Genomic DNA, 23,042 nt, shown 5'->3' on the forward strand with positions numbered 1-23,042 from the left:
TTCTCAGGATCAGTAGGAGTCATAACAGTTCTTAGGGCTTATGTTCACCTCACCCAGATAAATGTTATCCTTAAAGCTGCATTAAATAGGTAAAATAGTTCTTTTGTGAATAATTTGGGATTCTGTTCTCGTTTGTTATTTATTTATTGAAAAACTAATTGTGATGTTTCTATTTATCTCTTATCTAGATACGTCTCACTTGACATCTCCAGAGCTTATAACAATTCGGGAAGTGGAGCCTGCTCCTCTGCCAATAATAGAGGTGACAGGGACGAACGTTTCCATTGACACATAGTTATGATGTCATAGATGAATTCTTCCTTTGTACACCCCCACAATGTACACCATCGCACTGCGCTGTAGATGTTCAGCTTTATTTCCAGGGGTTTAACAAAACATTGTATTCACCTGGAAATTGCAACCACTTTTTACATAGTTCCTCCATTTTCACAGGTTCAAAAGTAATTTGGCAATTGACTGATAGCAGTTTATTGGTCCGGTGTGGCCTATTCCTCGTTATTACATGACTAATTAAGGAGATAAAAGATCGGCTTTAATTCCAACTTGCATTTGTTGGCTGTTCATGGGATCTTTCAATATGCTGTACAAAAAGATGTCAATGCATGTGAAGGAGGTCATTATTGGACTGAAAAACAAATCTGAGAGATAGCAGAAACTTTGAGTGGCCACTCAAAATTTGGTATATACCATATATACTCGAGTATTAGCCGACCCGAGTATAAGCCGAGACAATAAGTTTCACCACAAAAAAACTGGGAAAACCTATTGACTCGAGTATATACTAGGTAAAAAAAAAGCACTGTACTTACCTCCCAGCCAGCGTCTGTGTCTGTGCGACAAGCTGCTTGAATTCTCCCCGCTGTCATCCCCTGCCATCCTCTCTGCTTGGCTCTGTCAGTGCTATGTAAGTAAGCACTGTGATTGGATTGAGCGCCAGCCAATCACAGCTGGCGCTTGATCCAATCACAGTGCTTACTTACACAGCACTGACGGCAGGGGATTTGAAAGCCGAGCAGGGAGATGACAGCGGGGAGAATTATAAAGCAGCTGGATTGGCTGTGAATGATCGAACACCGGCTGTGATTGGCTGACACTCGATCCAATCACAGCTCTTACTTACACAGCGCTGATGGCGGGGTATGACAGAGCCAAGCGAAGAGGACAGCGGGGAATGACAGCGGAGAGAATTCAAGCAGCCGGGCGCACCGCCGCCGGAGACACAGACACCGGCTGGGAGGCGAGTATGGAGGGGTTTTTTTTATCCCTTCCCTGACTCGAGTATAAGCCGAGGGGGGCTTTTTCAGCACAAAAAGATGTGCTGAAAAACTAGGCTTATACTCGAGTATATACAGTATTTAAAAAGTAGGAAAGCACTGGTGACATCAGCAACACCAAATGGCCTGGAAAAGCACAGACTAAGGGCGCTTTCTCAGAAGTGTCGTTTTAACACTCAGAGAGCCGCGTTAAAACAGCGTGGCTATCTGAGCATTGAATCTGGTGAACAAATAGAAACCATGAGCACGTTGCGGCTGCTATTAGCGAGTATGCCCTTCCCTTTGCCGGACGGCTACCATAGGAGCCTATAGGATCCGCTGGGCGCTGTGCCGTCAAAAGCTAGAACATGTCCTTTCCTTTAACGAAGAGAAATGTCAAAACATCGTTCATCCGAAAGAACACATAGGAAGCCATAGGTTCTTTTAGATGCAATTTTTTTTTACGCAACTACTCAGATGTAACCAAGACAAACTTGCACCCAAATGATGATATGAGAATAGTATGGAGAAGAAGAGAAAGGGATAATGATCCGAAGCATGCTACATCATCTATTAAAAGGGAACCTGTCACATTGTATGAGCACCATAAACGGAGTTTATGAGCTCATAGGATAGGGAAAGTCAAATCGGGGGGTGGAGGTTGGGAGCTGATAGGGTGATTATTACCAGCCTCCCTATTCCATCGCTGCCAGCTCTGGTAACCAGCGCTTGGTCCATGCATTGGCCTCTTCTTTGCAATCAGTGCGTGTACACACGGCATTCTCTATGGGTGTGTGCACTGACTGCAGTGATAAGTCTGATGCACACACTGAGCTCCAGTCTCCAGGGCTGTGCCCACTTCCACATCGCCTGACTGGCGGTTGCAGTGTTTAGTAGCGGTTGCTGGATGAAAAATGTGAGAGCTGCTCTGTGCGCTGCAGTGATTGGCTGTTGAATGCGAGGTGAGAGAAGCGGCAGGCCGAAACCAGCTGCGAATCTGCAGCTGACTTGGAGTCAAAATCAGTAACAATGGTGTAGAATTTGACTCTTTTTTTAATGCGGAAATACTGCAGATTTTGCAGCTGAACTTTTTGGTGCAGAAATGCGCAGCATTTCCGTTACATGTGAATGAAGCCTTAAAGCCCTTTCACACAGGCCGGCAGTCTTTCAAACGACTGCACGAGTGCTGATGTCACCGAAAAGGTTGTCAGCGCTTGTACAGAGCGTCTACACAGAAAGACTTGCCGCCGGTTCCCGGGCTTCTCATCTGCGTCTCGCTCAGCACTTCACCTCCTATGGGAAGTGCTGAGCAGGCAGCATTTACACCGGATGAGGAGCCCGCGAGCCAACAAGGTTTTTTAAGCTGACTGAAAAGTCAGCTTAAGAAACAGCGAACGACAAGTGAGCGATTTTTGTAGATTTACACTGAACGATTATTGCTCAAATTTGTTTGTTTAAACAAATTTTTAGTGATAATTGTTATGGGTAAATGGGCCTTTATAGCGAGTGAACAATTTAGAGGGGGGAGTTGGCTGATAAGGGGAGAAAGAGACATTTTTCACTGATAACATATATTATAATGTTTCTTATATTCACAGGGTCTGTGGTACCCCAGGTACAATCAATGCTTAATCAGCGATAGAGCAGGAATGGGACAGCAGCCCAAGGCAGCAGGGAAATGATTTCTGGTACTCTCACTAATCCTGTGCTAATATCACAGAGCACCTGCCCTGATAAGGGCAACCCTGTCCTAGATTCGGAACTTGGTGCTCTCTTACATCCCTAAAACTAGTGTCCTGAGAGGTTTGGTCCAGGTATGAGTTAATCAAGGGACTCACAAGAGATATTAACAACAAGCAGTATCAATAAACATATGAGATGACTAGTGGCCTGATGGATATTGAGTTAGCCACTGAGGGAGAATACCAAGATTCCTTCCCCTGCTGTAATAGACTACTGTTCCATCACTGATTGTACGTCTATTGTACCTAAGGTACTATACGTTCTGTTGTTTTTGGCAAACTATATTCTTCTTGATTTTATCGTGTATCCAATAAAAGCCATGTTTTAGTAATCCACGGACTCAGTGATACCATATAAAGGCAAAAGATACCGGAAACAAGCTGCGACTGAAATAGCCGTTCAACAGAGAAAACTCATCATCCTATGTCCATGGGTCCCAGTCTTCATGTAGTCGTCGACTCTAAAGGATTACAGTTAATCTCCCTATTTATACTTATGTAATTCTGTTCTATTGTTTTTGAGCCGGTGATAATGGAGATACTGAGTAAGAAGTGGCTGTAATTCCTGAAAGGTTATTGCAGTATTCATGAAGCCTTAGAGCTGTACATCTACATTTCAATCCTATATTTATGATTTTCTTTCAAATCCATTGCGGTGGGGAACAGAGGCCAAATTACGGACAATGTGTGACTGCCAGATACTTTCAAAGCCGGCTGTATATAGGAAGTGGATATAACAAATTGTCCATACGATTGCGCTATTAGGTAACTTTCAAAACTTGTCTTCCTTAAAGAGGACTTCTCCTGACATGTCTGCTTTAATAAATACTTTTCTTGCCATAATACAACAATTCCGGAGCATCTTTTCTTAGAGTTTTGCATTGTGCTGTTCCTTGGTTATTCCTCCTACAAATTAATGACTAAATTGTCAGCTGGGTGTTACCAGTTGGGGGTGTCCCAGCACACTTTGACAATGTCCAATCAGTGCTGATGGTATGAGATTATGTAGGGACACGCCCCTTCATCAAGTAGAATGGTAACACACAGTTGTCAATTTACTCATTCATTTCTAGGAGGAATAACAGAGGCACAAAACAATGCAGAACTCTAAGAAGAGACACCCCAAAGTTGCAATTTCATGGGAAATAAAGTATTTACTAAAACAGACATGTGATGAGAGATAACAGATCCTCTCTAACGCAGAGGTTATAATGAGAACCAATAAGCCAAGTCCTGTTACTAGATGTTGACAGTAAATTAATCCAGAGATGTTCTATTGAATGTACAAACACATTTTATTCCTCATTACTGTTAACGTACTTTACAGTTTGACCAAGACCTTCCAGAAGTAAGCGCACTTGACTTGGAGTTACTTATGTCTGACCTTCCTTCAATACTGGAAGTTGAAACATTGCCTGAAACAGGAAAGAGGCGTCCAAAAGAGATCAAGGATGTCAAAGAAGTCAAACCCAAAGAACCAAAGCGGGAGAGAGAGACCGAAGAAGAAAAGCATTTGGAAGAGCTAGCAGTTGAAGCTGAGAGTATAAAACGAGAACTGCAGGCCAGAGAAACGGAAGTAACGCATCTAAAAGAAGAGAGGCGACAAACTGAACTGCAGCATGAATGTGAGAGAGAGAGGCAGAGGAAGGAAGAGATGGAGAGAGAGAACAGCTACAAACAAGAAGTTAAGAGAGAAATGGAACGTCTGCAAAAAGCTAGAAGGGAACTAAAACGTCTGCAAAGTACCGGAGCTGCAGAAGAACTCTTGCTGGAAAAACAAGAGGAAATCAACCACCAGAAGAAATTACAAAAAGAGAAGCAGCACCAATGGGAGGCTGAAAAACACGAGCAGCAGCTAAAGGTGGAACAGAGAGAAAGAGAGTATTTGAAAGAACGTGAGCAAGTGATGCAGAGGCTGAGAGAAGCTGAACAAGAGATTGAAAGGCTGAAAAGGGCTATGGCAGAACAACCGCTAGATGAGAGAGGCCTGGAGCCGGCCGAAAAGATGAGAAAAATAGAAGGTATGCGTGGAGATCAAAAGAATAATGCTGGTAAAATCATCTTAAAGCGGTTTAGCGCCTTATTTGACTTTCTTTGAAAAGCAATTCCTCCTAAAATCAGAAAGATCTATATGAATTTAGATGCTGAGCGAGTGTCTGGCAGCGTCATCTCATCCTCTCCCCGTTGATATAAACGTGCACAACAGGTCGCGCTTATGGTGGAGAGAGACCACTGTAAAGGAGACTAATGCGTGTCATCTTACTCCATTTGTGACCGCCAATGCGTGTTTTTATGGTGGCCCAATCTAAGTAGTACACGCGTATTCTGTGTCCCAAAATAAGCAGGTACTCGGCTGTCTCATGGCAGCCAGGCTCCTGTTCCAACGGTTGAGATAAAAGAATTCTGGTTATTTAACACGTTTAATTCTGCGGTCAATAGCAACCGCAGTATCTAAGTGATTTCAGAGGGAGAGAGCTTTCTTTAAATCCCTGTGATTGCAGTGTGCTGATGGCTTGCCATGGTTGCTGAAGACCTTACAATGGCCCCCAGGTCTGCTATGCACGAATGCCTGCCTCTGGCTGGGCTTAATAGGCAACCCGCAGTATACTAGTGACAGGCATAATAGCCTCTATATTAGGGCATAAAAGCTCCGTATAAGTAATGCAGTGTATTATGCAAGCAATCAAAGGATCTCATCTTCAAGTCCCTTTCTAATAAATGTTGTTGAAAAATCCAATAAAGTGTAACACGAAAAAACCCAAGTTAAAAAAATTTAAAAAATGTCACATAATCATGCAAAAGTGAAAAAAAAAGAAAGTATATAAATTTGGTGTCACTGTGATCATACTGACCTAGAGAATAGTAACTATGTTGTTTATGCTGCACAATGAACAGTGCGAAATGTAAAATTACTGAGTTTTTTCCCATAAAAGTTAGTCAACGAGTTTTATGTAAATACAAGGTGTCCCACAAAAAACAAGCGCTTAAATAGAGATGTAGAATTTAAAATAAAAAAATCTTGTAATGTGAAAATGAAAAAATAAAGTTTTAAAACAGCTATATAAGAGACAACAACAAAAGGAACAAAATTATTGGGAGAGGTCTTTCAGTCTTCCTTTTTTCCTGCAGTTCACAGGTTATAGTATACACTTGGCACAACTGCCTTAGGCTAGTTTCACACAGGCGAAACAACCTCACATCACTTTATGGAATCCCTTCATCCCTATGGGGATGAAGGCATTCCCCCCGCCGGGGCTGAAGGGATGTCCCCCGCTGCAGCTGTCACAGCAGAGGATTGCAGAGTTCTCTTTTTGCTTTCGAAGGGCCGGTGCTGCTGCCGCCGGCCCCATTGAAAACAATGGGTGATATCGCTGGTAGATAGAATATGCAATGTGTTTCCCGCATCAATTTCTCGTGGGATTTTCTTGGCTGTGTGTAACCGGTCTTAGGCTGCCTTCACACTGGCATGACAATCCTGCGAGATTTATGCATTGCGGGACGCACAAATCTTACACAAATGTGGGCCCTATTCTTTTGAATGGGTTCATCCACATGAGTGATGTTTTCCTGCATGGCACTGTGATGACATGCGAGAAACACATTGCGGCACGTTCTATCTAGCTGCGAGATCTGGCATCGCAGCCCCATTGAAAGCAATAGAAGAACTCTGCGATCGTCTGGCGGGGATTCCCTTCATCCCTGCAGTGATGCCAGGCTGTTTTCCCATGAAACGGTCTCGTATACACAAGGCTTTCATATGGTGGGGAGCGCGATATTCATGGCCTCATATCACACTCGCCAGTGTGAAGGCAGCGTCGGGGTACTTGCACAGGGGCAATTAAAAAGTTGCACCCAAAATTCTGTGGCACAACTTGCATCCCATCCGATGTGCTGAAGACCACACACTGACATGTACTATTCTTATCCGAATTGCACAAGAATAGGACATGCTGCGATTTTTTTTTTTTTTCAAGTCTGAGTAAACAGAAGCCTGTGTGCATACACCCGTTCACATGAATGCCGCTATTTTTGTCTGTTTTTCAGGCCGCTTTTTTAGTCTGAAAATCGGCCAGAAATATCGTCCGTGTGCCAACATCTTAAATCCGGTATATTTTCCAGTCTCTTTAATCATCCAGATATTTACCAATGGATAGTCCCATCCATATGTACCAATATGCTTGTGATGTTCTTTAAAGAAATAGCTAAAAACATTTATATCATCATATTCATTCTGTTTTCAGAGCGCGTAGATGAAAAATACAAGAGTGAAACGGAAGGCTCACTGGTCAGATCTCCCACCAAGTCAAGGTAAATATGCCATATATACACCATGCAATGCAGAGTATCAACATGCAGTCTTTCTGCAAGGAGTATTAGTATTGTGCACAACTTACAGTCATTAGTATGGACTGTGATTGATGCTGTGACATCTGTGGGTCTTATAAAATACTGTCTATTATTACATTGACCAAAATAATAGTTTGATATTAAGTTTGCGGAATATGTTGGCGCTATACAAATAAAGATTATTGTAATAGTTTTTTTTAAATAGAGAGCCAGATTACTTTTTGGGAATAGTTCTGGTGAAGAGAAGTAGCCATTACATAGGACTGGTGTGCTACGTACATACCTGGGGTTCCCGTTTTCCATTACCACTGGAGAGGTGGCTGTGTGTCAGCACCCCTCACTCTGTTCAAATGAATGGGAGTCAATGCAGGCTACAAGAAACTTAAGTCACTTGTTTCTGTAACTCCCATTCATTTCATTGGAGAGTGACCATGAATGTATGAGCACCTCTACACTGAATGGCCATTTTACTAGAGACCCCCATCTAGTAGCGGGTTGGACCTCCCTTGGCCTTCAGAACCGCAGCAATCTGTCATGACATATATTCCATTAGGTGTTAAAATCGTAACCTCAACAGGTCATGTCTTCAGGATTATTAGCACTTGTTTTTTCAATGAGAGATCCTCGAGACATGACCTGTTGGAATTCCTTAAAGGGGTTTCCAAGGAAATACCATTGATGACCTATCATCAGGATAGTAATGTAGTAAAGAAGGCTTACCAGCAGCACACATTCAAGCCCAACCTGGGTAGGACTAGGGTCATGCAGTAGCCACACAGGAACTTGAACCTTGCTCAAACGTAGCTGTATACTCTGTTGGCCTGGGAGAATACATGTATTGTCGCTTCTTGCACCCATTTTTGCTGCCACCTTGCTTCTTTTGGATCTATCCTCAGGATAGGTCATCAATAGTTGATCGGCTGGGGTCCGTCGCTCGGAACCCCGACCAAACAGCTGAGCAGGCGCATGCTGTCAGCGCCGCAATAACACAGAGGTCGGTGTGGAAGTCTCCGCGACGACCTCCATGCAGCTACAAATGCCGGCCATTTTAGGGAGGTCAGCGCTGGGGCTTCCACTCCAACCTCTGTGTATTTGGAGCAGAAATCTCTGCATAGTTGTTGGCACTTGTAACTGCAGGCTCCTATTGATTTCAATGAGAGCTGTGTCTGCAGTTACAAGCGCCGGCCACTACACGGAGGTTACTGCAGAGGTTTCTGCTCCGACCTCTGTGTTATTGCAGCACTGACAGCAATGCACCCGCTCAGCTGAGCGGTCGGGGTCCTGAGTGACAGACCCCAGCCGATCAACTATTGAGGACCTATCCTGATGATAGGTCATCAATAGTATTTCCCTGGAAAACACCTTTAAATAGTCACTGCACTTTGACAAAACTTGGGTTGATATGATAGCCAATGTGATAACTAGTAGAATTGCAAACTGTTTTATTTGCATAAAGTGACATTTCTTGTGAAAAATCCCCCTAAAGTGCTGACAGTTGAGGTCCCCTGCCTTCATCACGATTATGAAAATTGCAGCAAAAAATGCAACCTAACAAAAGGAGCTCTGATGTAAACACTCACTAATGGAACAATATTGTTGCCTCCAGTCACCGGCAGCTGTTGTCCAATGCCAGTAGAGTGCTGCAGATCATTCACACAGCTGTTGTCCAATGCCAGTAGAGTGCTGCAGATCATTCACACAGCTGTTGTCCAATGCCAGTAGAGTGCTGCAGATCATTCACACAGCTGTTGTCCAATGCCAGTAGAGTGCTGCAGATCATTCACACAGCTGTTGTCCAATGCCAGTAGAGTGCTGCAGATCATTCACACAGCTGTTGTCCAATGCCAGTAGAGTGCTGCAGATCAGTCATGCAGGCGCTCCAGCTGCAAACAGTCGGTCTCGTCAGACTATGAGAAAATCACTGCTTGCACAACGAGAAGGATTTGATTAGTTTTGGGAGAACTACATTTCATGCAAAACCCAGATGTCCAGATTTACTAACCGCTGGCAGGTAAATCTACTTAATTCCAATCTTTGTCTTCTTCTATGCAGGCTGCCTTCAGAAGTTCTTTCAGAGCTCGATGCTGCAGCTCTTCTGGATGAAGCAACCGGGCAACAAGATTTGTTTCCTGGTAAGATACCAGTCGGGGTTCATGTATGGAAGTACTAAATGGTAGAAATGACCATGAACAATGGCATGTGTCACATATGTATCCGCTCCAAGATTAAGGGTTTTTAAGGGCACTGAATAAGAGTATTGTGTGAGCACTACATGGCAGCATTCATTTGCATCATATGGTGGTATTCAGCTACAACCTTGTGAGTGATAAATGCCTATATATAGTATATATAGTAATTGTGTATATATTTGCAAATATATCTGCCTCTTAACTTTTAATGCCAATCTCTCTCTAGGGGGTGCCTTTTCTCCTGTACCTGTACCTCCCACATCTAGTCCGCAGGTATGGTAATACACAATGGCTTAGTCTCTTCTTTTGATTTGAAATGTGTATATGATACATATAGTAATTGGTTTTTTGCAACAAGATTACCCAAATAAAGATGCCATTGTGTGTAAAGGTTTGCCCATCATGCACTTACCGTGCACTCTTCGTTTATCCCTGACTTCAGGTCAGCATAAAATCCGTCCTCCCTGGTAACAGGGATGGCATGCTGTGTTCTCCGCGGGCAGCACTTATAACATTGTATGCAGCCGGGACCCCGTGGCAGAACAAAGCAGATGTATTTAGAGAACAGTCCACCCGCTGTTCTCTAAATACATGCAAATGTAGCAGTTGGGCTGATTAGTCCATTAGTAGCGAATGCAAAATGATCGCTCAAAATTCATCAGAAACTGACAGTTTTGAGTGATCATCTTTGCGTGTAAATGGGGCTTAATATATATGCAAATAATAAATATTTGAATGATTTCTTCTTAAAAGTGTCAACAACTTTACACTCAGTTGCTATATTTTCCTAAGAGCTTATTCAGACGACCGTATATTGGTCGGGTATTCACGCCGGCCGATATACGGCGTCCCTCTCGCAGGGGGAGGAGGCTGGAAGAGCCAGGAGCAGTTCACTGAGCTCTCGCCCCCTTTCCGTCCCTCAGCACTATTTGCAATAGGAGGAGGCTAGGCAGGGGCAGAGCTAAGTCCCAGAACTTAGCTCCACCCCTGCCTTCTCTCATTGCAAATAGTGCACATGGGCGGAGAGGGGGCGGGAGCTCAGTGCACTGCTCCCGGCTCTTCCAGCCTCCTCCGCCTGCAGAGAGGGACGCCGTATATCGGCCGGCGTGAAAACCTAGCCGATATACCCTCGTCTGAATAAGCCCTAAGGGCCAATTCACACTGGTGATTTTTTTCATCAGAGTTATTGACTGAGCAGAAAGAACCTGCACCTGATTGGTGAAATCCATTCCATCATCTTGCCTCAATTTTTCAATAATTTATCGGAAATATTTTACCTAACTTAACCCATTTTTCCTTTGTTCCTTTGTATCAGGAGATACCTACGGTACGCCTTTACCCCATCTCGCTCTCTTCAATTCTCAAATCCCCTGGCTCCTCTAGTATCTCTACCTCGTCCAGGGGCCAATATCCTCACAGGGACCTGATACTCCTATATCTCTAGTTGGTTATACTTTAACCATGGCCCCCATATTTCCAGGAAAGGTTTTATTTTATCATTCCTATAGGCGCGGTACAACAGATACTTTTGAGCGTATATTTTCAAAGCGGAGTATGAATACAGACATCTAGGTCCTGGGTTTGGAGGTGGCAGCTTTGTGGAAGTACAGCTGAGAAGGTTTGCTCGGTTCCCACCTTTCTCTGTACTTAAGGGTAACGGCTACAACTGCCTAGAGATGGAAAGGCCTGGGAAAAAAAACGGAAAAGTTGGGAAAAACACCAGTTTATTTTTTCCCCTAAGCCATTTTCCCCAGGTGAATTGAAAAAAAAGTGTGCAGAAACTGTTCTTTTCCAATGATAAAAAATATCGTATTCAAACTAGATTATATAAAAATGGCTGTGGGGGAAAAAAATTGCCATATTTTTCAGTTTTTTCCCCCCAGGCCTTCTCATCTCTACACCTCCCACAGGTCACGTTGGGAACAGTTAGCTAACTCATGGAATCACCAAGGGTAAGATCAAAGCCCTTGACTGTGTCTTGGAGTCTCTAGGAAGAGTTCCTGACAGTTACTGTAGATGTCCATATTGGTTTTACACCCACCTTCTGCTACCCCTTTAGGAGGTGATTGCCACTATAAACCCTGCTGTGCCATTGCAGGTTGGCTGGCAAGGAAAATAACAGATTGTAAATGGCAATATTTAACTTACAAGTGTAAAGAGAATTGTTACTGGGTACTTGCTTATCTCCCCCAGAAAGGTGGTAAGCCAGCAGATGGTAATAATGAATAGTCAGGGCTGTACATTTACATATTTACTTAAAAACTTGCACACTGATGACATATATTGCTAGGATGTGCCATCATTTGCTGATCAGTGGAGGTCCAGCTCTTGGGACCTGGGCCGATTGCTAGAATGAAAGAACCGTAGAGCTCCAGGTTATTGTCCTCTGAATTGGACAGGAGCTGCACTTTGCAGAAACAATGCCAAATAGGCCTAGACCAGTTTATGCTTATGATCATTAGGGGTCCCTATGGTCAGGCCCCACCGATCAGCAAGTAATGGCATAAGCCAGCAATACACCATCACCTACAAAGCTGGGATAACCCCTTTAGGTTTCACTGCATACACATAGATTCTCACCACCCTGTCTTCTGTCCTGGAAGCTGATGCTGCCTGAGGTGCCCCTTGAAGGGAGAGCTCGACCAGCAGTCAGGCGTGCCATGCGGAAGACCACTCTAATAGTAGACAAAGATACCCAAATTGGAAGGAAGGCGATGCAGGAGCAAACCAGGGACCCCCACATATCTACGCGGCCAGTGGTATGTATCCTTTCCAGATGGGCTCAGAAACACTTTGTAGACTTATGTTTCAGAGATTGTAATGTTACAACAGCGCAAAATAACGTTATAACTCATATATAGTATAATCAATGCGCTAAATATGCAACAAGCGGGAGAATTGTAGTATTTTTACAAGCAAAGTTATTGCTTTTTCATTTTTTTTTAAAGCAAAATGATGCCATTGGTTGTTTCACAGCGACACCTTAATAAATGCAGAATTCGTATACACAAATGCTAAACGCCCATTTACACGTAATGATAATTATCGCTCAAATTTCCTTCAAATGGCTGAAAATGAGCGATAATCGTTTCATGTAAATGCGGGCATCGTGCACTTTTGGTTTGATTGATGATTTTAAGGTGAACACATTTATCTGTCAGTAAACCGCAGGCTGGTATCTCCGTGGGGAAGCAACATTGTAACCTGCCGGTAGCCTGGACGAGCTGTTTGCACAGCTGGGCATGTAATTAATCACATGCTGGACTCTGCAAACATCTCCTGGAGGCCCTTTTACATGCAAATTAAGATAACGTGTTAATGGCCACATTAACACTTTATGCAAAAAGATCGCTAAATCTTTGTCATTTCAAAGATTATCTTTGCGTGTAAATGGACCTTAGACACAAGACTTATAAAAAATCAGTTTAGCTTCATTGACTATTGCTTCATGTTTTTTCCTCTCCTGGGTAGAATAGCAGTGCAGTGCTTGTCATAGTCAGTGTTGCCTTCTACAGAACTAGGCCTTTTCTATGGAGGTGTGGGCTTGTATTCTGGGCTGTTTACTCAATGCACCATCAGCGTTGGTGTACATTGTGAGTTTTTCTTGTATTTATCAGGTGCACAATAATAACTTTACTTTAATTATGCAGGTCGCTGTAACAATTCCGTCTGTGAAACCTCAAACTCCAGCCTCAATGTTTGAGTCTCCCACCTACCGTGAGTACAATCCGTGGTTGTTTTATGCTAGAGTTGAATCAAGTTCGATGGAGAACCCTTGGCAAACATTATAGAGGGTGCCCATCCCCAGTAATCTGTAAGGCATAATGTCTGTGGCCCACTGCCAGCAAACTGAACAGGTTCTGCTGACATTGTAACATGTATGACACAAACTCCATATCCTGTAATGTCTGCTTTTGTGGGCATTCAGGATATTAACATGTTTGATCCCTTCTTCAACAGAGAGATAAGCTGAGAGATGTATGACGGTGGCTTATCCCCATTCCTGGAGCAAAAAACATGTATGTTCAGCCAACGAATTTTTCTCTACTTAGCCAATCAGGAGCGCCGAACTTTAAACTTATATGTTGTTTGAGGTGCAATCATTTGGGTCATACAAAACATTAAGGTTTTTTTTCTGAAGACCTGTGGTCAGATGTTGGCCTCCTTATAATGCAGCCCTGTTAAATGCTTTCTATGATATCTTCCCTCTGTATTAGAGGAATTCATGGCCCCAGAGCTTCGAGAACTGTGGAGTAGGTGTGCCTTGTCAGGGCCGCTGCAGTATATCCAGGAAAGAGAAGAGGAATTCATCAGTGAAATGGAGGTGAGAGATAAACCTGCTGCCACACTGTGTGCCCATATGGAAAGGGAAGAATTGCATCACATGTGGCACATTTGTTGCAGAAAGGTCTGCGACTGATAATCTGTTCTGTTCATTATCTGCGCTGGAGATTCTGCTTTCCTGCTCCGTTCAGGTAACCGAACATCTCCGGGCGGACCCTACTGATTATAATAGGGACCGTCCACTTTCCGCCCATCTGGCCGGCTTTTGCACGGGAAAAAAGTGCTGAATGCAGCGCTTTTCCTTCCGGTATTTGCAGCCGCATCAGTGATGAAACCTCCAGGTGGGATGTCCTGACCCAGTTCTCTAGCCATTACAATTTAACACTTGTCATAGCTGCTCAGATCCTCACACTTGCCAGTTTCTCCAGCTTCCAACACACCAACGTCAAGAACTACCTGTTCACTTGCTGCTATAGCCCACCCTGTGGCCGTTCTTGTCATAAGATAAGCACTGTTATTCACATCATCGGTGGTTTTAAGGTTATGACAGATCAGTAGTATGTAGGTCTCAAGGCAAAATATATTAAGAGAAAAGGCAAGAACCGCTGAAAGACATTGTTTTTTTTGTCTTTTCTCCTGCAGGAGGTGCGTGCAGCCACAGAATCTGGTGTCAGCATGATGGTGCCCTCAGGTGGGTCATTGCCTTCCTTCTACTAGTTATGGATATTTGGCTGCATGAGAGTGTATTGCAGTTCACTCTACTTGCACTTGGTTTAGGGAGTTATACAGTATTAGTTGAGGATCTACTGGCAGCTGCGACTGGAATCTAATTTAGATATTCTTACATACAGGATAATAAATGGTTAATATATTCTACCAATTATGAGATTCACAGAGAATTTTTGTTGCTCTTTAGAATTCTCTCTCGAACTGTCTGAGGAGGAACGGTCCCGACCCAGTATACTGGTCCCCGAAGAAAGAAGGTGAGAAAGTACGGTACATTCATAATAGTCATGCTCTCATAGACATACAGTACAGGGGTTCGCCAACATAATGGATACACATAGGGTTAATAATGCTCATCTAATTTGATAAACCCCTGTAGTTCAGAACTTCTCAGACTTCCAGAAAAAAGAAGACAGCAGGAAAATATACACGATAGTTTAAGACATCTTATATGTTTGCCTAAGACTAGTGGCACATTACCGTAACTGCAAGTTCTGCCTGAGAGACTTGGTGCAACTCTCATTGGGCAGCATATGGCTGTGTACGGTCCTATATACACGGACAATCACATGCATTGGCAGGCCCTGGTTTTCACCTGTGAAACAGAAAGGAATAGAACATTGCCATGAGCTTTTTCTTTGCGTGGCCCAAGGGTCCCCGTGAAAAACACCTCCATGATGTATAGCCTCCGAGATTATAATAGGGCTGTGTGCTGTCCGTGGAATTACATGAAAATCACTATCAGCAGCCATACTTATTGATATACTAATATAATGATACAAAATGCAAGGGTAGAACCACATCCCTCAGGGTGTAAGCAGCCAAATTACTATACGGAGGAGGATTTCACAGGTGCAAAATACTGATGAACAACCACTCCCGTACCTACTGGATATTGGGGGAATGAATGCGTAAAATTATACTTGCACATATATAAGGCTTTCAAAGAGTGCCGGACCAACTGATACATATGATGCAACATGCAGGCTTACAACTTATTAATGATGCCACATACAGTTCAGCCCAGCGGGTTGTCCTGCACCTGAAGAGTGTATTATACTGGCACTGCCACCCAGGGCTCCACCAGCATTAAAAGCCACAATGCTTACTGCAAAAATAACAAATGCCAGTAAATACGTCCCTACACTACCATCACACACCAGGAAAATCACTGCCAGTGACTATACTTACTGATATATGATATACAAGGACAGGTGTAGAACCACATCCATCAGCATTCAGAGAGCCAAACTGCAATACTGATGAATAAACACTCCCAGGTCATTGGCTGCTGAGTATTATACTTGCTCATAGATAAGGCATACAAAGGGTGCCAGATCAACTGATACATGTGGTGTAGGCTTACAACCCATTAATGGTGCCACATACGAATCAGCCCAGCTGGTTGCCCTTCACATCATGAGTCAATCACACTGGCACTGCCACCCTGGGTTCCCTCAGCATTTAAGGCCCAGTTTGATTGCTGCAAAAATAACTATATCAATAAATACGAGGTATTAGTTAATATTTTGTTCAAAATGCGAAAGCCCACAAGTCTACTTCAAGGGTCCTCTTGTGGGTTCCTACACTAATATCACACACAAATCACAGAAAGAGGACATCAATTCAAGAAAATCACTGGTATTACCTGGACAGTGCGAGAATATGCTAGTGTGCCACTGGCGTAAGTATGCGCATATATGGCATATTTTCCATTTCGGATAAGTGGTTGAGCTTGTAAGAAATCTCATCTGTGCTGTAAGAAATATCCACAGCATAAATTGACCTGTGGTGGAATTTTTTTCCTTCTCCTGATCATCTCATATAGGTGAAGCACGATTGCAACATGATTCAGTTGTAGAAGCCAGTTGGCCGAAAACCGCATTGTAAAACTGGCATTTTGCGGTAAAACAGACACAGTTTGCTGACTGTGTTTTTGATGTGCAATTAGCATCTATACCAAAAGAGCCATAGGAACACCACATAAACACTATACAAGCGCCATATGTGAATGCAGCTGGAGGCCTTATTCACACAAGCGTTTCATCGTGGTAAAACAGTGACGATAATACATTGGCTAAAAATCGCTGCTAAACTCCCTACCTCTCCCTTTGCCGGCAGCTCCCATAGGCTTCTAAAAGAGCTTCTATTGCCAGGAGCTGCCGACACAGGGAAGGGGAGGGAGACTGACTTTAGCAGCGGCAACTTGGTCACAGCTTTCTCTTGCTTATGTGATTTTTGGCTGCGATGTGGGCGACTGAAAATCGCAATGCTCATATGAATAAGGCCAGAGGACGCTAATAGATGAGTGTTAATAAGGGCTGCTAACACTCCCAATTTAACACTGATTTACCAGGCCATGGTTGCGAGTCCAGTTCGTCAATTTACAGTAAATCACGCGTCAGCGGCGTTAGTAATATCACACTAAGTGAGGTCTCCGATACACATCACATTGCCTTTTGTGTTGCTGCCTTGCAGATCATTCACTGCTCAGGAGGACAGAGTTTTACCCATGGTCTCCGAGATGCCGGAACTTATTGTGGAGCTGCCTGAAACCGAAGAAGTAGTACTGAGTGATATACAAAGGTGTTACATACTGCGGATGCCTTTTTTCTGATTTCAAACTTTTCAATTCATCTGTTACTGTGTCTAACTCGCTTTGAATGTCCTCACTCATTAGGAAGTTACGCTCAGAGATGGAGAGCGCTGCTCGTTCAGAGTTCCTCGGCCTGACTCCTCGCTCTTCTTCTCGTTTGTTGGTCTCCAGATTCTTTTTCAGCTGTCTTGGTGAGTATTACAGAGGCCATTATGAACTTCATATGTATTCAACAATTCTAGCATACAAACAAGTGAGGATCGGATACATAGGTCATTTACATTTCCTAGGGCTCTGCACACAACAAGTTATCCGTCTGAAGCAGACCGAACCGTATGGACAAATAGACATCACACCAGGAAGAAATTATCCACAAGACTGATGAGGTTAAAGGTTTATCAACTGGTTTTTAATGCTTTTTTCTGATATGAAATGATATACATTAGACATAATGAATTCTTTTATAGGACAGTTATAAAGTTTTATGAGCTGAAAATTGCCACGCATCTCATTGATGATTTAATGGTGCATTCGTTCAGCGTGATGCACTTCAGCCATGGCGTTCCATTTTTCCTCTTGCTTATGCAGTAGCACAACTCGTCTTAAAAAAAAATCTTGATCAAGCCAAGTCTTCCATTGCAAATGAATCGCTAATACTGCATATTAAAGTAATCCTGTTTTGTTGAGCCTGCTGTCCAGCATTGGGGAGGCCAATTAAAGTCCTGGGCTTGTGCTTACAGAAATAGAGGTCAGTCCGTAAGTAAGTCCACCCACAGGACTCAGGTCCACAGTGAGAAGGGATTTAAACTCAGGCACGACTTGCATTGGACAGCAGACAGGCACCTACCCATGTGCTGGCCGATGTCCACAGACTCCGCACATTATGAAATTATCGTCCAAGAATACGGACAATAGGACATGCAGCAATTTTTATTTCGCAGACCATCAGTCCATTTAGGCCTTCTTCACACGGGCGACAAAGTCACGCGATTTAGTAGCATTGCTACAATGCTACAAATCGCATGTATGTGAAGCCCATGGTTTCCTATGGGTTCCTTCACACATGAGATGTTTTGTAGCATGCAACAAAATGACACACAAACCTCACAGGTCCGGGGATATGCCCGCGACACGCTAGGTTTTGTAGCCCATGTTTCTCTATGGAGCCTTCCTCTCTGTTGCATCGCATCGGACGAAAACGTGGTTTGCATGCGATGCGATGCAACTTTGACAGTAGCACATGCCACAAAGTCGCGTGATTTTGTAGCGTCACTTGCGACTTTGTAGCGCTACAAAATCGCAGTATTGCTGCGAGAAAATCGCAGCGATATCATACAGTGCAGCGATGCAATATCACTGCGATTTTCTCACAGCGATGCGGTGTCGCCCGTGTGAAGGAGGCCTTAAAGTAATGTTTACACACGCAGACTCGTTATAGCGAATCAGGCTATGGACCACATGAACAGGACACGATCTAAATATATGGCCGTCTGAATGGGCCTTAAGGAGCATTTTCACCATGATAGGTAGCTTCTCTTTACCTAGTTCCTAACTAGCAATTTTTCATCTAATTAAGTTTTTACATACAGAATGTATAGTTAATATACCTCATGCCCTCCTCATCAATGTTCCTGCTCTATTCCCAGCTCCCTCTTCATTATGGTACTCAGAGAATCCCGGAGCCAGATGGCACACTATATATTTTCCAGAAGAGTAAAAAAAAAAAAAACTCCTCCCAGCACTTTTGAGGAGTATTTTTAGGCAAGGAGGAGGACTCGGTTTGTAGTAATTCAGGTGAACAACACACAGGCGTCTGTGGTGTTAAAAACTCTCTATTTATCCGAGGAAACACTATAACATATAACAATGCTTCCTTCATAAATAGAGAATTTACAGAATTATAATCCTATTTTATATCATACATAGAGATGAGCGAACGTACTCGTCCGAGCTTGATACTCGTTCGAGTATGTTCGAGATGCTCGTTACTCGAGACGAGTACCACGCGATGTTCGAGTTACTTTCACTTTCATCTCTGAGACGTTAGTGCGCTTTTCTGGCCAATAGAAAGACAGGGAAGGCATTACAACTTCCCCCTGCGACGTTCAAGCCCTATACCACCCCCCTGCAGTGAGTGGCTGGCGAGATCAGGTGTCACCCGAGTATATAAATCGGCCCATCCCGCGGCTCGCAACAGATGCGTTCTGACAGAGACCAGGGACAGTGCTGCTGGTGCCGGAGCTACTATAGGGAGAGCGTTAGGAGTGATTTTAGGCTTCAAGAACCCCAACGGTCCTTCTTAGGGCCACATCTAACCGTGTGCAGTAGTGTGGAGGCTGCTTTTTGCAGTGTTGCACATTTTTTTTTTTTGTATATCGGCCGTGCAGAGCATTGTGTCCTGCAGTAATTTTACACTGCCCAGGGCCAGTAGTGGTGGTGAGGCAGGGACAGAAGACATATTTAGTGTATATAGGCAGTGGGCCTTTCCAAAAACATTTGGGAAAAAAAATCTATTTGGGCTGCCTGTGACTGTCCTCAGTGTACTGGGTCTGTGCTGGGGGCAGTTGTCCTAATTCATACGCAGCCAGCTAAGTGTTACAGCAGGCTTGCGCAAAATTCTTTCCTGCCTCTGCTGTGCGTTCTGTAAGTGAAGTCAGCCTCCAACCACAGGCCAATAAGCGGCACATTTAATTACAGCGTTCTGTTTCTGCACTACTGGTAATACAGCATGCTGAGGGGTAGGGGTAGGCCTAGAGGACGTGGACGCGGGCGAGGACGCGGAGGCCCAAGTCAGGGTGTGGGCACAGGCCGAGCCAGTGCGGTGGCCAGGGGTAGAGGCAGGGCCAGACCGAATAATCCACCAACTGTTTCCCCCCTCGCGCCATGCCACCCTGCAGAGGCCAAGGTGCTCTAAGGTGTGGCAGTTTTTCACAGAGACGCCTGACGACCGACGAACAGTGGTGTGCAACCTTTGTCGCGCCAAGATCAGCTGGGGAGCCGCCACCACCAGCATGCGCAGGCATATGATGGCCAAGCACCCCACAAGGTGGGACGAAGGCCGCTCACCGCCTCCGGTTTGCACCACTGCCTCTCCCCGTGCCCCAACCTGCCACTGAGATCCAACCCCCCTCTGAGGACACAGGCACGAGTGCCTACCGGCCTGCACCCACACCCTCACCTCCGCTGTCCTCGGCCCCATCCAGCAATGTCTCTCAGCGCAGCGTCCAGACGTCGCTAGCGCAACTGTTTGAGCGCAAGTATGCCGCCACGCACCCGCACGCTCAAGCGTTAAACGTGCACATAGCCAAATTGATCAGCCTGGAGATGCTGCCGTATAGGCTTGTGGAAACGGAGGCTTTCAAAAGCATGATGGCGGCGGCGGCCCCGCGCTACTCGGTTCCCAGTCACCACTACTTTTCCCGATGTGCCGTCCCAGCTCTGCACGACCACGTCTCCCGCAACATTGTACGCGCCCTCACCAACGCGGTTACTGCCAAGGTCCACTTAACAACGGACACGTGGACAAGCACAGGCGGGCAGGGCCACTATATCTCCCTGACGGCACATTGGGTGAATTTAGTGGAGGCTGGGACAGAGTCAGAGCCTGGGACCGCTCACGTCCTACCCACCCCCAGAATTGCGGGCCCCAGCTCGGTGCTGGTATCTGCGGCGGTGTATGCTTCCTCCACTAAACCACCCTCCTCCTCCTCCTCCAACGCAACCTCTGTCTCGCAATCAAGATGTGTCAGCAGCAGCAGCACGTCGCCAGCAGTCGGTGTCGCGCGGCGTCGCAGCATAGCGGTGGGCAAGCGTCAGCAGGCCGTGCTGAAACTACTCAGCTTAGGAGAGAAGAGGCACATGGCCCACGAACTGCTGCAGGGTCTGACAGAGCAGACCGATCGCTGGCTTGCGCCGCTGAGCCTCCAACCGGGCATGGTCGTGTGTGACAACGGCCGTAACCTGGTGGAGGCTCTGCAGCTCGGCAGCCTCACGCACGTGCCATGCCTGGCCCATGTCTTTAATTTGGTGGTTCAGCGCTTTCTGAAAAGCTACCCACAGTTGTCATACCTGCTCGGAAAGGTGCGCCAGGTCAGCGCACATTTCCGCAAGTCCAAGACGGACGCTGCCACCCTGCGGACCCTGCAACATCGGTTTAATCTGCCAGTGCACCGACTGCTGTGCGACGTGCCCACACGGTGGAACTCTACGCTCCACATGTTGGCCAGACTCTATGAGCAGCATAGAGCTATAGTGGAATACCAACTCCAACATGGGCGGCGTAGTGGGAGTCAGCCTCCTCAATTCTTTACAGAAGAGTGGGCCTGGTTGGCAGCCATCTGCCAGGTCCTTGGAAACTTTGAGGAGTCTACCCAGATCGTGAGCGGGGATGCTGCAATCATTAGCGTCACCATTCCTCTGCTATGCCTCTTGAGAAGTTCCCTGCAAAGCATAAAGGCAGACGCTTTGCGCTTGGAAACGGAGGCGGGGGAAGACAGTATGTCGCTGGATAGTCAGAGCACCCTCATGTCTATATCTCAGCGCGTTGAGGAGGAGGGGGAGGAGCATGAGGAGGAGGGGGAAGAGACACCTTGGCCCACTGCTGAGGGTACCCATGCTGCTTGCCTGTCATCCTTTCAACGTGTATGGCTGGAGGAGGAGGATCCTGAAAGTGATCTTCCTAGTGAGGGCAGCCATGTGTTGCGTACAGGTATCCTGGCACACATGGCTGACTTCATGTTAGGATGCCTTTCTCGAGACCCTCGTGTTACACGCATTCTGGCCACTACGGATTACTGGGTGTACACACTGCTCGACCCACGGTATAAGGAGAACCTTTCCACTCTCATACCCGAAGAGGAAAGGGGTTTGAGAGTGATGCTATACCACAGGACCCTGGCGGACAAACTGATGGTAACATTCCCATCTGACAGCGCTAGTGGCAGAAGGTGCAGTTCCGAGGGCCAGGTAGCAGGGGAGGCGCAGAGATCAGGCAGCATGTACAGCACAGGCAGGGGAACATTCTCCAAGGCCTTTGCCAGCTTTATGGCTCCCCAGCAAGACTGTGTCACCGCTCCCCAGTCAAGGCTGAGCTGGCGGGAGCACTGTAAAAGGATGGTGAGGGAGTACGTAGCCGATCGCACGACCGTCCTCGGTGACGCCTCTGCCCCCTACAACTACTGGGTGTCGAAGCTGGACACGTGGCCTGAACTCGCGCTGTATGCCCTGGAGGTGCTTGCTTGTCCTGCGGCTAGCGTCTTGTCAGAGAGGGTGTTTAGTGCGGCTGGGGGAATCATCACGGATAAGCGTACCCGCCTGTCAACCGACAGTGCCGACAGGCTTACACTCATCAAGATGAACAAAGCCTTGATTTCCCCAGACTTCTCTTCTCCACCAGCGGACAGCAGCGATACCTAAGCAATACGTAGGCTGCATCCGCGGATGGAAGCATCGTTCTCTATCACCATCAAAAACGGGGACCTTTTTGCTTCATCAATCTGTGTATTCTATTCATCCTCCTCCTCCTGAAACCTGATGTAGTCACGCCGAATGGGCAATTTTTCTTAGGCCCACAAGGCTCAGTCATATAATTTTTGTAAACAATTTTTATACGTTTCAATGCTCATTAAAGCGTTGAAACTTTCACCTGAACCAATTTTTATTTTAACTGGGCTGCCTCCAGGCCTAGTTACCAATTAAGCCACATTAACCAAAGCGATTAATGGGTTTCACCTGCCCTCTTGGTTGGGCATGGGCAATTTTTCTGAGGTACATTAGTACTCTTGGTACACCAATTTTTTGGGGCCCTCGCCTACAGTGTAATCCAATTAATTTTTTGCCCACCTGCATTAAAGCTGACGTTACATCAGCTGTGATGGGCAATGCA

The 23,042-nt window shown here is 45.4% G+C and overlaps 1 protein-coding gene across 1 annotated transcript in view; it reads left to right on the plus strand.

Moving 5' to 3' along the window:
• REC8 (REC8 meiotic recombination protein) overlaps positions 1-17,658 on the plus strand; it is a 33,091-nt gene extending 15,433 nt beyond the window's left edge. Inside the window, exons 7-19 of the mRNA XM_066605001.1 lie at positions 189-262; positions 4,344-5,037; positions 7,258-7,324; positions 9,416-9,495; positions 9,779-9,825; positions 12,156-12,311; positions 13,203-13,269; positions 13,770-13,876; positions 14,479-14,527; positions 14,753-14,819; positions 17,041-17,148; positions 17,243-17,349; positions 17,449-17,658. Of these exons, the coding sequence (XP_066461098.1) occupies positions 189-262; positions 4,344-5,037; positions 7,258-7,324; positions 9,416-9,495; positions 9,779-9,825; positions 12,156-12,311; positions 13,203-13,269; positions 13,770-13,876; positions 14,479-14,527; positions 14,753-14,819; positions 17,041-17,148; positions 17,243-17,349; positions 17,449-17,540 (1,715 nt within the window). The 3' untranslated portion in view covers positions 17,541-17,658. The remainder of the gene's footprint in view (positions 1-188; positions 263-4,343; positions 5,038-7,257; positions 7,325-9,415; positions 9,496-9,778; positions 9,826-12,155; positions 12,312-13,202; positions 13,270-13,769; positions 13,877-14,478; positions 14,528-14,752; positions 14,820-17,040; positions 17,149-17,242; positions 17,350-17,448) is intronic.
• Positions 17,659-23,042: the final 5,384 nt, after the last annotated feature.

This window comes from Eleutherodactylus coqui, chromosome 5, assembly GCF_035609145.1.
Source record: "Eleutherodactylus coqui strain aEleCoq1 chromosome 5, aEleCoq1.hap1, whole genome shotgun sequence".
Taxonomy (NCBI): Eukaryota; Metazoa; Chordata; class Amphibia; order Anura; family Eleutherodactylidae; genus Eleutherodactylus; species Eleutherodactylus coqui.